The 18482-nt window shown below is 33.5% G+C and overlaps 1 protein-coding gene across 4 annotated transcripts in view; it reads right to left on the bottom strand.

The window, feature by feature from the left end:
- The window catches only part of LOC118188582 (coiled-coil domain-containing protein 25), a 56997-nt gene that overhangs the window by 19704 nt on the left and 18811 nt on the right, over window positions 1-18482 (bottom strand). For all 4 annotated transcript variants that reach the window (XM_085809640.1, XM_085809641.1, XM_085809639.1 and 1 more), the window contains 3 exons: window positions 12846-12937; window positions 9668-9743; window positions 4227-4330 (listed from right to left, as the gene is read on the bottom strand). In XM_085809640.1, coding sequence (XP_085665766.1) covers window positions 4227-4330; window positions 9668-9743; window positions 12846-12937 — 272 coding nt within the window. The remainder of the gene's footprint in view (window positions 1-4226; window positions 4331-9667; window positions 9744-12845; window positions 12938-18482) is intronic.

Here is an 18482-nt window from a genome sequence, read left to right as displayed (position 1 = left end):
AGGTACTTAGATTGAAAAAAATCTAATGGCAAAGGGGGGAAAGGAAATCGCAAAGGATGGAGCAGAATAGAGCCTCAAAAACTGCCAAAAGGGATACCTGAAGTCGAAGGTCATACCTTCAGGAAGGTTCTTACGGTGGTCATGATGACTGTACTCCTTGAGGGACATCATGAAAATTGTTTATCGCAGAAACAAGCTACTGACCTTGAACTGTGACTAATTTAGATAGTCTCAATACTAAAGAGTTATAAATGACCTCTATTAAGGATCTGTTAGACTTAGAGATTAGGGGATGAAAGTGGGTGACTCAAGCAAATGGAGCTAGGAAGCACTGGGTCTGGTGCATTTGGCACAAAATTGCTATTTAGCAGAGGTGCCTGATACCTGACAAACTCAATTTCAAGAAGAATATAATTCAAAAAGAAGTGTTATTTGAAACAAAGTAAAAGTCTCTTTCGAGAAAATAGATACCAACTTCACTATAATTAGTTAAATCATTGATATAGAATGACTAGCAAATATACTTACTAAGCCAATTCGTAACAAATGAAGTACTGTAGTGAAACACAGTTATCAATATAAAAAGAATAGATCAAAAAAAATTATTACAAAATTTCAAAACTCAAAAGCCAAAGTTAATTAGAGAACATGCAATGAATCTCAACATAGTGTTACGAATACTGTATATAAGCATATAATTTTAGTGAAGTTACATGTGAAATTGTAGTACTTTTTGTATAATGTAATATGAAATGCCTGAAAAATAAGGTTTCATGGCAAGTCTATTATTTAACACAGAGGTGAATGGTTATCTTGCTAAATTGCCAAGATACTGCAAAGCTGGCGGTGCTTTAAACGATTTATTTTTGGAGTCAAATTGGTATTGGTACTTTAATTGAATAGCTGTAATAGGTCCCTATATGTAACTGTAACCATATCTGGCCATTCTCGACACCCAGGGGTAACTATGTAAACCTGAAAAGAGCCAGAGTTCTCAGGTAAACTTTAAACTATTGAGATATCTCCACATCAGCTCTGTTCTTTAGATACACTTTGCACTGTGTTGTGTTTAACATTCTTAGTAATTTAAAGTGTAACTACTCATTGTGATCTGAGATACTGAGAAGAGCTATATGAGTGTCTTTGTGGGAAGTCCCAAAACTGTAAAGTGTTTCTTTTGGTAAAAATAAATTTTATCAAGTTATCATCGGTTCTGTGTGCATTCAATCCCTTATGAACCTGTCTGCACACAACAATAGATTGCTTTAATTAGTATAAAGAATCCCTCTACTGATAAAAGAGTCACAAATTTTAATACAGTACAAAGTTCGAAATCCGGACGTGCATTATCCGGACCTCAAAACCATCACCAATGTTTTCTCGTATGCTTTACGCATGCGCATTTGATTCCCCCACCACCACGCGTAATAAAACATCTGAAGAGTCTCGATTCTTAATTTCACTTTGACACTAAATAAAATACCTTGTTATTGAAGAAACAATCATTTTAGTATAAATTCGTACGGTCAGTAATTTGGCTCCATCGCTGCGTATCTGCTTTCGCACACATCTCAAACCGAAACATTCCACATAGATACATCGTTGATCTGACGCAAACCTGGCAAATCATTATTTATTATACTTCCTTTCATCACCGCATTTTATCAAAACATGACAACTTGAGTAATGACTCATGTAGCGATACCTAAACAATTTTTTTTGTCAGTAATTGAATAATAAAGCAGTATGGTAGCCTTTTATGTTGACATTACACTTGGCGATGATTACAGATTTAAGTTAAATGTACTAAAAAATGTTGACGAAGAAAAATTTACCAAAAATTTCTTTCAATATGCTAAAAATAGATTTTGTTGAAGATGCTCATACACCCAAAGATTACATTTTTGCCTATTTGAATTAAGAATAACTGATTTGTTATTCACATAAACCCAGAACAGGCACTAGGGCTCGTATGGCCACACCAAGTCACAGAATTTAGGACCTACAGAAACTGCATCCCGTGGTAAGATATCTTAGCACCGGCCCTCAATAAGGCTTAAGTATATGTGGGAATTTATTTATTCAGAACTCTGCTAAGCCTTAAGCATGTACAAGAAATAGACATATATTATTAAATTTTTAACAGTATACGTAAACTAATACAATTCAGGCTTAATTGCTGCAGTGCGTGATAGAAGCAAGATAAAATTTAACAGAACAACTTGTCGTTAGTCGCCATGCTCATGATGCATAGACAAATATGAATAGTGAAGGATAGCTAAATTTGACGATGATAGCTGCTAATTTTAAAGGTTTTCCGATATCGCAAAACAAAGGTGAAATTTTCCAATTAACAGATTTTGTAAAGAGATGTGGGGAAGCGGTAATATAAATGAAGATGATATAAAAGAGGTTTTTCATTGTGATGACAATGCTTCTCAATCATCAATCAGTTAATGAATGGCAAAATCTGTATTATGGTTCTAGATCCTGAAAACAGAGAAGTTACTGAAAATGAGAAAATTTTGATTGACAAGTTAGTCAGAATTCTTGAAACAGCACTTACAGGATTTCAACAATGTAACTAAACAAGAAATTATGTCTGTCTACAGAATTAAAGAGAAAGTATTAGCACAAAAAACGAAGCAACTTAAACAACTTACATTGAAAGAAATGTTTAATAAGGTAAATAAATAAATAATAAGTTTTTTTTTTTTTTTTTTTTTTTAAATTTTGTTACCCTTTAGATCATAAAAACTTCATTATTTCACAAATTACGATATCATATTTTTTATTTTATAATTTCTACACACCATCGTACTAGATTGAAACTGATGATCTAATATCCGGAAAAATCCCAAAACCGGAATTGCCGAAGTCCCGAAGCAAATTTCATATGATCTAAGTTATACAGCTGTCACATAGAATTGTACTTCCTATTTCATTCTTTCATTTATAACGTAAACAACTCTTTAACATCCATGTGAAGAACTTTGCTTACAAATGCCTACAAACTACAGATAGTGCTTGATACACTACTACAGATAGATTGTATAGTGGAGTCATGGATATTCTCACTAACTACAATCAGTATCCATGAAAGGATCTGAGAACATAAATGTCAATTATATTTGGAATTCACATAACAACAACAAAATTAATTTAAGACTTAGAGAGATAAATTTCTGAATTCTGGCAAAGACTAGTTAGCAATCAAAAACTAATTTGTATTTTTCCTACCCAATATCATTTCATTTTATCAGCTAAACAAACTAATTTTTTTTTCGTAGTTGTGCCTTGACATGTAAATTCTTTGCAAACTGTAGACTGCATACATATTTTCAGAGTTTTCCCCACGTGAAATGTACATACAAGCCAGTTATTCTTTCCCTTCCCTTCCCTTAAGGAGAGAGCTTTTGTGTGCTCTTTCTTAATCAATTAATCAATCTGAAAGACAGGAAAAATTTAGGGGGTAGATGCAAAATGTGACCAAAATCAGAAAATTTGCTTTATGACTTCACAAATTTTATACGTACAGGTATGAAAACTCTTGCAGTAAAAAGTATAATGAATACTTTGCTAACTGGTCTTTTTTCTTTCAAGGATACACATACAAAGTTAAATCTTGCATTTTGTAAACCAGTCTACCCACAAGTGCTGAAACTGTTTTCATAAAAATTTTTAATTATATTGAGAAACTTTAACTAGAAGTACCCATGCAACACTAATATTTTATTATGTACATTTTTTAACACCTGTTCAATATATAATAAATCAACAAAAGTCTTATTGCATTGGCACTTCCCTAGATAAATGGCCAATAAGTGGTAGAAACTACAGCCTACAAATTGGAGACTAAAAATTAAACATTGTTTGTTAGCCCTGACATCTAGTCTCAATAATTAATCAATCTGGCTGCAGGAAATTTTCATGGTTTGGACTATGTATATCAAAAAACCAAGCTCGTGGCCCCTAGAAACTCAAAAGCATCCCTTCTTGAGGCAGATAGTCTTAGAGCAATTCACCATAACTAGATAAGCCTACTCATTCTTAATGCACTTTCCCATAACTAAATAAGTGACTCAATCTTACCAACATATTAAAATACAGCTTTTTATTACATTTTATGGTAACATAAATACAACTGAATCACAAGTATATGGTAAATTTGGGGGAAAAAACATGTATATGCTTCCTTTTGAAATTAAAGGAAAAACTAATCTTACCAACTTAGGATTATGAAAACTGACTTGGCCAACCTCCATTGCAGCAGTCTTTCTCAAATTCGACCATTCTGTATATACAACATCAACATTGTTCTTTTTGTTACCTTGAAAATAAAAAGTGACAGATCATAGCACAACAAACCAGTTAGAATAAATACTTGACACACAATGCAACATTTTTTTTAATATTTATTGCCATTCACAAATGCTTTATACTTAATTATTTATACAACACTAATAAAGAACTCAAACTAGTAAAGAGCTAATAAAAAATGAAAGTATATTAAAGAAGTTGAAAAAAGAAGACAGAAACAGAAAAAAGAAAAAGAAAAAGAAACCGTTCTATGATGGTTTTCATCAATAAGACTAATTTACATTTCAAAAATTTTCTTGACTACATAAATTGCTTAGATTCACTAATATACTGGGACAAGATTCTGCATCATCTAAAGAATTAATCACAAGATACAGAGAAAGAAATGTGATTCACTGGAAACTGCAGAGAGATAAGCAACATGCAGCAGATATATATCATTATCCTGCTGGCTTTCTGAAACTGGAGGAACAGGCTGCCGTGTTATTAATACATTCCCTGCCAAAAACCAATGGAAAAATCAACATTAAACTGATTTTTTGGTTTACTCAATGACCAAACAGTACATTTAATCTTGTTGCAAAAAAACTCCAAGTGTTATATTCTTCAAATTTGAAATGTTGCAAAAACACAGCATTAGCAAATACCTTGTACGGAATCATGGCTGTTTGCAAAACTTTTCCCATGCAATTAAAACCTTATACTTGAACATAGTTACTGTCCGACAGTCATGTATATGTTTACCTTCTATTTTCAGGATATTTCTCTATCATATATATAAGCTAACTTATCTTTTAACTGCATTCAGAGTTATATGTATGGTGCAAGTTTTTCTAAGGGATATATAACTAAAAAAGACAGGATAACCATCATATAAAACTTTTTCTGTATGACTTTGGAGTAAATTGCAGTTGTACACATTACATTGTAGAGTCCAGTGAATGAACTTCTGTCTGTATACTGGAGTAGCAGGAAAAGGGTTCATGTACCCCTTATTAACTTTTTAAAATTTACAATGTGTCAACTCGACACTAACAAACTTCGCCTCTAATTGGGCGGTAACTGAAAGTCAGATAATTGAAACTAAAAGTTGAAATATTAACAAGTGATAAAACTAGCCTACAGGGCTCAGAGAGATCCCATAACTTCAACCCCCTTCTAAGCTAGTGGCAGCAAAGCAATGCGATTAAGCCACTTGAGCCAGCAACAAGCAAACATACGGCAAAGATGGCAGCTAGAACCTAACTCTCCCCTTGTCCTACCGAAACTCGGCTTTTAACTACTTCCTTCAAAATAGAAAATTTGCATTCGTTCACGCGTGCTGCAACATTTAACTATTCTGGCATTGACAATTAGGGAAATGAAGGCTTATAGGAAAGTTTCAAATAAAATTTTAAATTATTACTTAAAATAAATATAAATCCCTACAACATACTTTTGAACTTCCTACTTAAAAAAATGGGTTAAATAATTGTCATAACTATTTTGTTCCTTTGATTTTTATTCTATAAGCAACATCACAGTCACAAAATAGATTCCCGCATACCATATTCTAATCATAATTTGTTCGCAACTTTAGCTGTCGAGCTACAAAATTTTTCACAATATCATAACATTTTTTAGGGGTACAGAAATGAAAAACAAGTTTATTGTTTTCATTATAAAGTTTTACTTTACCTCAGTGATATTATTAAACAGGCTTTACTACAGATTCAACTACCAAACTTCCACCAGAATGCAAATTTAGTTAAATTACAGAAAAGTTTAAGCTAAGTTTTTCATAAAAAACTTGGCAGCAAAGGCCTGGTCCTCTGTTTTAATTTTTCTGCTACTGCAATTTCATTTGCCAGCTTAAGTTTCAGTTCGCAGTGATTCTTGTGCTAGAGTATTTTGGGAAAAACCACTATTTAGGTTAAGCACATTAATTTTGTAGTTTACATTTCATTAAATCTGAGCATGTGTTTTAGTTACAAAGGAGTAGAACTTCCTTTCTGTTAAACTTTTACTACGTGTAATAGTCTCAACATATAAATAAAAAGTTTTATTTTAAACTTTTAATTCTGATACTTTTAGCTAGATGAGGCAAAAAGTCATTCTTATACAACTTTTCAGAGCTGAACTGGCTTCTTTAAAGTAATAGCATAACTGTGTACGGTAAATATATTTTATGCTGTTCAGTATATCCAAATAGCTTTTCACTTAATATCTGTAATGACATATTGCAATACAGAACAAAATCTAAATTTCTAAAGTTAGCTTATCCATTTCAGAAGTATTTCACTCAAATATATGTTCAGAATTTTATACTTCTCAGATGAATAAAAATTATCAAGTATCAATTCTTAATGTAATCCATGTGAACACAGAAGCACTGTGAAATCGAAACTGTTACTCAATCCACTGTCGAGCTCAGAAAAAACTACGGAACAATGTGGAAGTAGTTGCTTACAATGTTGTCCATAACACATATTTAATAACAGGTGAACTATTTATAACATGCATAGAATGTCAATGTCATTTTTTCATCTTACAGAAACATTATACGTTATTCTTCCTTCTTACACTTCGTAAGTAGAATTGGATCAAATCCGGGTAAACCAGTGAAGTGTCTGGAAAGTAGGAAAATTCTAAACACTTCTCCGACTCCTGCAAGATTAAGATTTATTTACATTTATTTATATCCAATTTCTCAAAAAAGAAAATAAGCCTTTGTTCTTTTTACTTCGTGGTGACTTAATGCTGCCACTCTGATGAAAGCAAAATTGCATGTGAAAAGTTTCACAGGTGGTGCTTCAGTATCGCAAGCGATGTCGCTACAGACCCCTTTTCCCTGATGAGGAAGGGATGGTATCATGTTCTAGTCTCTCTCCAGATACAGGTATGCAGAGAATTGGTGTCAATGTGAATTTTGACTCATCTGTAAAATGTACCACGTTAAATGCATTTCCTTGTGTGTTGTAGTAAGCGGGATTCAAACACTAGGCCTTCTGGCATATGGCCCTATCTCATAAAGCCTTCGAGCAACTCTATAGACATGAAATTCGAGTTCCAGTAGCAGCATGCAGCTTCTGTAAGAGCTGAAGTTGTAGCCATATTTGTTGCTACTCTGAAAGTGCCAAATAACCATCCTCATTCAGCATTGTAATTCTTGGTCAACTTAATCCAGGTCTTCTTGATTTGAATCCAGTGTCCTGAAATTGTTTTCTTAAATTGCAGATGACACTAGGCATTGCATTGAGCTCTGTAGCCACCTGCCCTTTTAATTAACCTGCCTCCAACCAACCAAGAATTACCCATCTCATTTCATCATACATACATTCATGGGTACTCATTTTGCTTGATAGCTTATAAAATATATGCAACTCTTGTGAGAAACATGCCAAATGTCATGGAAGAGTATCAGCACACCAATTACCAAAAACCCCTCGTGTGCTTATATCCCCTCCACAATTGCAGTTAAATATTTTTTGCAAAAATAGACATAAGTTGCTAATTCTCATAATTTTGCACACAAATGTATATTGAAGTGTGTTTGAAACATGATTTTAATAAGTGGCAGACACTGGATATTGTTTATCAAAGAAACTGAGGAAGCATTCTTAAAACTTTTCTTATGGCATTCATAATATCTTGTGATGGCAATGTTAATAAAACATAGGCATTAAAAATTTTGAGACATATGGTTATTTAAAAGTCAGCAAGTATAAACAAAACATACGCCATCAGAAGTTTTATGAGTTATAATGCTTTTAAAATTGTTTCTGTTGACCATTTGCCACTATGTGTTTAGGAATAAAGTGCATTGTTATTCCTATTTCTCAAATGTCTTTACATTAATATATAGGAGAAAAATGAAATCATGATTGTATTAAAACTCGAAACTTTAGTTAATAAAAGATGTTTCAATACTTTCTGATTATCTGCACCCCTTCACAAAATTCCTAAACTTGTTGCCAACTTGTTCTCCATATGTATAAAATGATTTTTTTTCTATTAACTCTTTGAAAACCGAAGCTTTCTAAACTAACCTGTATGATAAAATATCGAACCGCCCGAAATGGTTTTTGAGAGTCACAACAATTTTCTACCCTCCTCATCCATTAACACATAAAGAAGAATGAAAATTATGTGTTAATGGATGACGATAATAAAGATAAGAAACCACAAATAAATCCTTAGGACAAGCTGTCTGCAATAAACTGGTACAATGCATTTGGGGAAACTTCACCTGATACTGTATACCTTTGGGGAGGGAAGAAAACAACATCGGAATTTCAGCCTGTTTCAGGTGGTTGTAGTCGTTTGAATGAAAGGCCGTCTGGGGTGTTATGGTCTTCAAAGAGTTTTAAAAAAATCAGAGAAAAGCTCAGCATGATGCATAATCTAAGCACTAAAATCTTAACATGAGAAGGAAAAAAAGGAACGCATGATGACTTTAAACAAAACATATTACATAATAAGCATGCAGAAAGCTAGAGGACAAAAAGTGTAGTTTGCAGTCCACCACCCAGTGAAATTTCCACAGGATGGATCATAATCTGCAGTCACATTGACGAAAATGTCCGCTTAAGTGAAAAGCCATCTGGGGGATGCTACATGCATATTTGGGATACCATATAAACACGTTTGGTGGATGGTTTCCCATACAAATACATTATGGTGACATGGCACAATACCTCATTCATAATGTTTTGCAGCTTTTCAGAGGAGATGAAAGAAAACTACCAAAGTTTCTAACACCCTGCCTCTATTTACCACAAATGCAAAATATTTTGACCAACTGTAACTGCTAAGTGAAAATCCATTCAGGAATATTTTCCCAGAATAGCTTATCTGATAAATGCATTTTAGTTCAATAAAATTCAACAGAACTGAGAAAGCAAATTAATAAATGGATGCTAGCATGTTATCCCGCATATGCTAGAAAGAGATCAGTAATTATAAAAATAATAAGGTTTAAAACAAGTTAATGGTGAGTCAGACAGACATTCATTAATATTCGATTATAAAATTATATAAACAAAACTTCTCAAAGTGTCATGACAAACCAGAAGGTGAAAATATTTGAAATATTGTTTTCTTATTCTGCATATATATATATATATGAATGATACACAAATAAATTTATCTGCTATCACAATTTATAATTGTCAGTTAATTATCAATAGTTATATATGGTTATTTATTGTTATTTCATGACTATGTTGTTTTCTTGAAATTATCATGTTTTTCAAAATGCAATATTGGTCCTGAAAAGTTGAAACTACAAGACGCATATAGGTCATGAGGCTAAAATGGAAAACACACATAAAACACTCATGATTATGTTTACAAAAAAAATTTTTACCTTGAATACTGTTAGCTTTAACAAGTTGTGCACAGTCTTGTAATAATGGCAAAGGAATATCATTTATACTCTTTCCCTAAAAAGTACAATTAATATTTTAATATATTTCATTTCCAAAGCAACATATATTACAAATTAAAGAACTTTATAAAAGTAAAATATGTTAAAATATGTTGGCTGAAATCTATATTCTGGCACTCTTTGTCCAGTTGGTATAGCATATTGGATAGATTCAATACAAGGAAAAAACAGTAAGTTTGAATATACTCCACTTCTTACATTGCATGTTGAAAATGTCCACTTTCTCAACTGGAAAAAGTGCACCTAATGTGATAAAATAAGTTACATCCGAATGTTGAACTGAGTTACACAAATGGCTGACAGCTATCTCTTTGTTTCAATATATGCAAAAATTATTCGTGTAGCAGTGCAACAATTTCTGGTCAGCTACAATATTAATACTTTTAATCCCTACAATAACAAATACTTTATTGATACATCTCTACATGAGATATGTTTAAAAATACCCAACAGGCATTTTTTTACATAGTTTCAAAAAAAAAAACAATACTTTCTATATATTCAGGGTAATTCAGAAATATTGTTCAAAAATCTACATATAGGTCAAACATGATAGCAAACAAGAATCGTATGGGAACATATAATCGCAAATGCAATCTACACCACAAAACAAACGCAATCCATGTGTTAGATCACAGATCCAGATCACTCAGACCACAGATCCAGAGACTGAAAGATACAAGGCAGGTCACAAATTACTATCATTTATTACACAAAGATGAATTTACACCACATTTTACTTCACAAGAAAATTTTAAAGCAGGTTTTTGAACACCTGCTGAAGTTGTGGCTTGCAGCTGTAATACACGCCTTGCAAAGATGATGAAGCGATTGATAAACATCTGCAAGAATGCCTGGTGCATTGGAAATAACTCCACTTGGAGCAGCGATTTGTGCTACAAATCCATTTCAGATTCCACAGGGAGGGGGTTCATACACTACATTTTTCATGTAACCCCAAAGGAAAAAAATGAAGGAAATGATTTGGTGAACGACGTGGTCACAGGATAGGTCCACTGCAGCCAATACATTGCCCCAGAAATGCAGCAACCAGATATTGGCAGGCAATATGGGAGAAATGCACTGGAGCTCCATCATGTTTGAAAGAACATCCACTGCTACACATGAAGTAGTATGTCACTCAGCAATTCCAGCAGGACTTGAGCCAGAAAAGTGCACAAGTGTCTCCATCTGGGGCCCATGCAAGAAAGTAATCTGGATAAACCTAACCAGACATTATTGCTGCAGCAGTGTTGAGCAGCAAGGGACCGTATGGCTCTTGGATTTCCATGTGCCCACACATGCACATCAGAGATGCCTTCCAGTGTAAACATTACTTCGTCAGTAAACAAGACATCAGCTACAATGTTTGGGAACTGCTGTGATCTGCTGTATAAACCAACATGCAAAGTCCACACGCTGCCAGTAATTACCAGCTGTGGACAAAACCTGCACACATTGCATGCAGTACGGATGCAACTCATCCTCATGTAAGATATGCCAAATGCTGGATTGAGATGCATGTAAAACATGCTGCAATACTTTGAGTACTCCTCCCAGAGTTGTTTCCGACATTTGACAGCATAACTTCTTCCGCACACATGTCCACATCGTTCTGTCAACACCAGTATCATTCATTCATGTTTCGAAAATCCTAGTTTCGCTCAATCATTTGTGCAGATGTCTGAACATGGTATGAATGGGATACGTTTGTTGATTAACAAAGAATGACAGTTCCCTAATGGCTATACCACTGCCACGCCATTAGTTGCCCCATGTAGAAACTGTATTGCACCAGATGGCACTGTGTGCGCTTGAATTCTTCGGACTAGTTCAGAACCTTGATTATTGGAAGAGATGTAACACCGACGCAAAACATTAACCAAAGTTTATATGTGCTTCTCTTTGTTCTGAATGTATTTAATTGTGTTGTCAATAAAATATAGAGAAAATGATAAAAGGCGAGAATGCATCTGACAGGTAAGTGAGATTTCTTTATATTTGATTTGAATTGAGTTTTAGCGACAAAGAATGTATATGCGTATTTACACCCCATAAATGAGGTGCTATCTGTCATTTTTCTATTCATGTAGTGATTCATCCTTTTTTTATGCTCATACTATAATGTATTTTCTCCCTTCTTTCTGAATGCCTTCATGGTGTAATAGTAGCACACTTGGCCCATACGAAAGGTCAAGGTTTGTGTCCCGCCAAAGGCATTGCGCATTTTCCCCCGTCTCCTACTTCAAAAAATCTAATGGCTATAGAGTGGCACCTGAACTAAAAGGCGGTGGACAATAATTCGTCACCACCAGGATTTGATGAACTGGGTCCTCTTATCCCCAGTTGCCCTTTAACCCCTTTAGGATGGGTGTATCACATAGGATGGGTGCTAATCCTCTTACAAAGACGGCATGCCCCTTAGCACAACTCACCTTGGAGACGGTGTGCAATGCACCGGCTGCTAGTGACATTTGGGACTGATGTATATATGACACAGCCGTCTGCAGAGGGTTTTTAGTCCAGCAACATGCCGTCTTGAAGGGGTTAAAAAGGGGAGTATATAAGGCATTTTCTTCCTCCTTCCAGCATGCCTTCGTGGTGTAATGGTAGCACATTCGGCACATATTCAAGAGATCCAGGTTCAAGTCCCAGTGAGGGCATTGCACATTTTTCACATCTACTGCTTAAAATAACCTAATGTCTTTACAATACACCCAAATTATACTTTTTCTCACTTCATTCTGGGCAGCTTTGTTCCCGACCTCTAGCACATCTTGCACAACTGGGTTGTGTATGTGACCACGTGTTCCTAAATGCTTCTTGCTTATTATCGTGTTTCTGACAAGCATATTGATTTTTAACAATATTTATGAATCACCCTCTATATATTTAAATTACTAATGTACCCTTGGGTGAAACTTGTGTTATTATAGTGCTATTGAGTAATTCTATTTTTGTATTGCAAAGCCACTACATTTAGTACATATGTTTCTCTTTCTGCTTATATGTATATTTTCTGGCAAGCCTGTCTCACTAAAACTATGAAATTTCACCATATTTTCATTAAGACTTTTGAGTGAACAAGTTAACTTACCTTTTCTAATCGTAAGTAGACATGGGCAGATGACATATCATCAACATGAAACCATATATCTTCAGGCCAACCCCATCTTATCAAATCTTCATCTACATAAAATATATGTTGAAATATAAAAATCAAAAATTAGATTAGAAACAGAATTCTGCTTGAGGCGATAGTCTGTCTCATTAAAAAAAGTACTACTTTGCTTTTGCAAGTTAAAGAGGGAAATCTGATGGATGTTAATTCATTTTCCACTCAAGTAAAATACAATGTATAGTTCAATACTGACTTAAATAAAACTCATTAAAATAAAACAATTCAAATGCATAATAAAGGTAATGATTTCTTCAATACTGTACAAAAAATAAATCTATAGGCTAATAATGTTTCATAAGATTCAGAACTTTAACTTGTTACTGTTACGCTATATATACTTAATTACAACTGTTATCAATTACTCTTCAATGCAAATCCCTAAAAAAATTTTTTGGTCGTTATTTTCTCTTTTATTCCCATAATTGATGTATGAAAATTCTATGTGACATCAAAGTGATAAGAAATTTAAAAGAGAAAGCTTTAAAAAGATAAAAACATAAGACGAAAATGACATTCTTCTTATTGAAGAAAACGCAGATGCCGTTAGGACAAAGTTAAAAATTAAATAAATGGTCTACTTTGACACATTAAAACCGTATTTAAAAATATCAGTAAAAGAGGGACATTCATGGGTTGTCTGCAAAAGTTCTCATTTTACCAATGTTAACTGCAATTTTAAGCACATAAATATAGAAGATTTTATTTTGTTTTTACTGGCAATGTATGGCTGCCCACAAATACTGAATTAAAAAAAGTACTACTTTGCTTTTGCAAATTAAAGAGGGAAATCTGATGGATGTTAATTCATTTTCCACTCAAGTAAAATACAATGTATAGTTCAATACTGACTTAAATAAAACTCATTAAAATAAAACAATTCAAATGCATAATAAAGGTAATGATTTCTTCTTCAATACTGTACAAAAATAAATCTATAGGGTAATAACGTTTCATAAGATTCAGAATTGGAATTAGAACAATCAAATCATAAGCTAATGATGGGAAGAACATATGTATATAATTAAATAAAAAAAGCATTTATACAATCTTGTCCTCCAGACAATTTCCATAACTGTGGTTTACTGTCAACTCTACCTAGTATTACCAACCTTATACCTTTCTGCTATCCACATTTCAAGTTTTATTAACACACACTTTCCCAATTCATTAATAATTTTCTTCATACTACATGAATTTTTGCTGAAGTTTCCACCACATGCAATGGCCACTTTTAATTTACACTTCGTCAATTCATTAATGATTTTCTTTATACTACATTAATTTTTTGCTGATGTTTCCACCACATGCAATGGCCACTTTTAATTTGACTGTAACTTATAATTAAAAGTCTGGCCAAATGCTGTCTTTTTCAAATTCACAGCCTGTTGGGATTGGGCAGCTAATATGAGATTTAACTGTTCTTCATAATTTATGTTTTATAAATAATTTCTTTAATTTTTAATTTAATTTTTTTTATTACATTAGACATTAATTAAGTAAGACACCTGCTATATATTTTTTACAGTTCTTGGCACACAAATTCCCTGAAAATGTTTTAAGTACTGTTTAAAATTTCATTTGTTTTTCACTTTTATGCACTGGTTGCTTACATTGTTTTGATCAAACTTTGCTTTATGTTCTACACTGCTAAACCCAAATATGATTTTTGAATTTGAATTTGCTTTTGATTTAAATATAAAATAAGATTGAAACATAGTTCAATTACAACATACATTTTTTATATAGTACTGTATTTTGGATACTCTCTTTATATGCAGCAGAACCTTGATTATCCAGGATAATTAAGATCAAAACTACCTAGGATAGATAAAAACTTGGTTACTAAAGCCTGAATTTTAAATCATGCCATTCTTTCGACAAGGTTTTTTAAAACTGTTTATTTCAAATTCTAAAAACAAGGGCATATGTATAGGAATTAACATTTCAATAAAATATTTTATAATTAAACAAAATTTTTCAGTTGAATAGATAATTCACAGAGCATTTTTATTTTGTAATAAAATCATGAAAAGCAAATACATTCTATCAAAACTTATGCAACTTGTGAAATCTTGTCAAGTTTCCTGTATGCAATTTAACGAGAAAATTTTTCTTGAAAATAACCAATAACATTTTACTGTGATTGTTCTATAACTCTATTAGCTACCACACAATCATTCAACATTTCTGTCAGAAAAAGATTCAAAGGAGAACCATCAGATATCCATCTAAAAATTAAATGACTCTTCCACAAAGCTAATTTTCCCACTGTCTACTTCCATTTCATCATCATGCATTTCAATTTTAAATTCTATAATAAATGTCTAAATTCTTTTGCTTGATTTGACACTATAATTTGTACCCTGCATCGGGGAGGACTTCAAAATTTTCCGATAAACTGTTATAACTAAATGCTTTTGAATAGCTCTCATCAGCTAATTTTGGATACAGAAACGTAGTAGTTTTTAAGTGGAAGGGGATTGTAATTGAGTCTGATGTAGCCTCCTCTTGATAACATTATATCAAATTTTATTGAATTCCTCTTCTTTTGTATTTTTTCTGGTTGGATAATTTTCCCCCAATTTTTGTATTTTTAGGTTTTAGTTTCACATTTCCTTAATTTTTATTTTGCTTATTTTTAGGATATTTTGAAATTTATTGGCATTGAGTTTCACTTCTTTTGCGCCTTTGTGTAAAATTGATTCTAAATTACTTACTTTTTATTTATATTGATCAATTTTCAGCAGCATATTGAATGGAAATACTTGGAGTAATTACGTTTTTAAATTTTAAAAAAAATTGTGTGAAGACTGGTACACAACTCTATCACAAGATGGAAGTGCAATACTTTACATTATAGCCCAGTGGCATCAACTGCAGTGTTCAGATGGAGCTACTACAGTATGAAATAAATTAATAGCAAGCCAAAGTAGCTTCACATTTGCATGTAAATAATTATCAATGATCAATAAAAACTGCTCATTTTGGCAGTTAAGTTAAAGAAATTATGCATTTTAAATTTGAGCACTGATTAATAAGTTAAAAAAATTATGCATTTTGAATTTGAGCACTGAAAATACTTACAAAGCTTACATCTCAGTATTTGAGCACTGAAAATACACATAACGCTTATATCACAGTAATAATAATAATGACATTCACAACAGCTGACTGAAAGAGAGCATAATTTTCATTTCTATAGCAAAAACTTGTTTTTTAACTATCCTCATAAGAGCAAAGCAGTTAAGTCTTTTATCAAAAGATATAAGAAAAATATATTCCAACCTTAAAATAAAATTCTTATATTAAATCATAAATTTTTGTGTATTTTTTATGTAAGCAGAAGTAGATCAGACATTCCTTTTTCATGTTAAAATTAATACTTGACAGTCTAAATTCTACAAAACTGTTATACTATCTTACGTCTTCACATTTAAACTGAAAAAAATGCCTAATATGGATAAGTTTGATAATAAATACTATTTATGAATACTTAGTTGACTCTCATTTTAAAAATACATTAACTATAAATTAACAATGCAAATTTCCTCCTTTGATGAAAATGTATCAAATGAAAAGAGAAAATTGTTTAAATTATATTAGTGTTAACACATCAAATGTTCAATGAGCTTATAGTACATTAGCATTGCCACTCAAATGACAAATGAAAAGAGAAAAGACAATTATATACAGTCACCATCTTTAACTTTTGTGACTCATTAATGAGTTAAAACATTTACAAAAATAACAGCATTCCAACTAAAATATTTTGTGAAGCTACATGCTGTGATTAACAAAGTATCATAAGCATGACTCATTTTAGCATTTACGCACAAGTGATACATCTCAAATCATTTGTTACATTACCTCAATATATTAGTGATAAAACTGATCAACATTAATAGTTTTCAATAATATGTTAAATATTACTAAGTGCTTTATTATTTGACAGCTTGTACAGAGCTTTTGAAGACTGATAATCAATGCTCTTAACAATTACCTCCTAATTACACTCTTCTGCAAAAAAAATCGAAGCACCAAGAACTTTTGCGATAGTGGCAAAATTTGTTATGTAGAACATCTTGATTGAACATGCAAATGATCAAAGTTTCAAGACAAATGAAGACGAGTTGCAATCATAGCACGCATTTCTAGTGCGCAATTCGGCAAGTATTATAACAGTAACACAAGCGGAAAATTTATCTTTTTTTGCTGCTGCCATTGCAATTCCGTACAGAAGCAACTAAAGATGACATTACGACAATATCGAAAACCTTACAGACAACTAAACGACTTCGAACGTGGTCAAATCGTTGGGCTGCGTGAAGCTGTGTGGTCATACCAAGCAATAGCCCACCACCTGCTTCTGTACAAAGATGTTGTCAGCAGTGGTTGCTACAAGGAAATTGCCGATGAAATAAAGGCTCTGGAAGGCCAAGGAGCACAAATGCGAGGCAAGACAGGATGATTGTTTGCCAGGCCCAAACCGCCCCAATGGTATCATTGTCAACTATTCAACGCACTACAGCCACATCTATACCTCCCGTGGTACCGTCCACCATCTCATTGCGCTTGTCTGAGGCGGCGGGGTTACGCTCACAGAGGACTTTAAGATGTTTGCTTCTTTGAGCCCACAACATTGGCGGAGTCATCTGAAGTGGTATCGCAGCCGATCATCATAGCTGCCATCACACTGGCATTGTATAGCACTCAGCGATGAATCCCGTTTCACTCTTGAAGAGATGGCCACTGTGTTCATGTCTGGAAAGGACAGGACCAGTGGCCACAATCAGCCTTTGTTTTGCAAAGGCATACAGCCATAACCCCTGGTGTAATGGTGTGGGGTGCTATTTCTTACGACAGCAAGTCATCTTTAGGCCCATATCACACGGCGTTTGTTTCACACGAACAACTGTTTCGGACAATTTTTCTGCCTGGTTTACTATTGAAAGAAAGATGTGCAACTTTTTTCTGCCTTTCCAAAAAAATTCTCCCTGTGTTAACCCCAAAGCGATCTATGGTGATTGGCTGTTGTGACAAAGCAGAAGAATTGTTCCAAACAGTTGTTCTTCCGAAACAAAACGACGTGTGATAGCAGCCTTAGTCATCCTCTGTACATCTTTAACAGCTCAACAATATGTTGATACCATCCTGTGGCCGGTTGCATTACCCTTCATGGCACTTCATCCTGGGGCCATTTTGCATCAAGATAATGCCAGGCCACATACCGCTTGCATATCTCTGGACTGTTTCTGTATGTTTGTCATTGCTCTTCCTTGGCCAGCAAGGTCACCAGACCTTTAACCAAACAAGCATGTCTGGGACATATTAGGCCACCTGATTTGGGCACCACAAAATATCGCAGATCTGGAGAGACAACTGATGAATGCCTGGCAGAATGTGTCGCAGGATGACATTAGGAACCACTACCATTCCTTGCCTTGACAAATTCAAGCATGCATTGCTGCCGGGGCATTTCGACAAACTACTAATTTGAACACTCACTGGGTGATTGTGAGCCGTGAACAGGTACTATGACCTTGAGTTTTTAAT

This window comes from Stegodyphus dumicola, chromosome X2 (assembly GCF_044657685.1).
Source record: "Stegodyphus dumicola isolate Sdum_Otavi_A_Nest chromosome X2, ASM4465768v1".
Lineage (NCBI taxonomy): Eukaryota > Metazoa > Arthropoda > Arachnida > Araneae > Eresidae > Stegodyphus > Stegodyphus dumicola.
The sequence above is the reverse complement of the archived record's forward strand: the minus strand, read 5'-3'. Positions and strand labels throughout refer to the sequence as shown.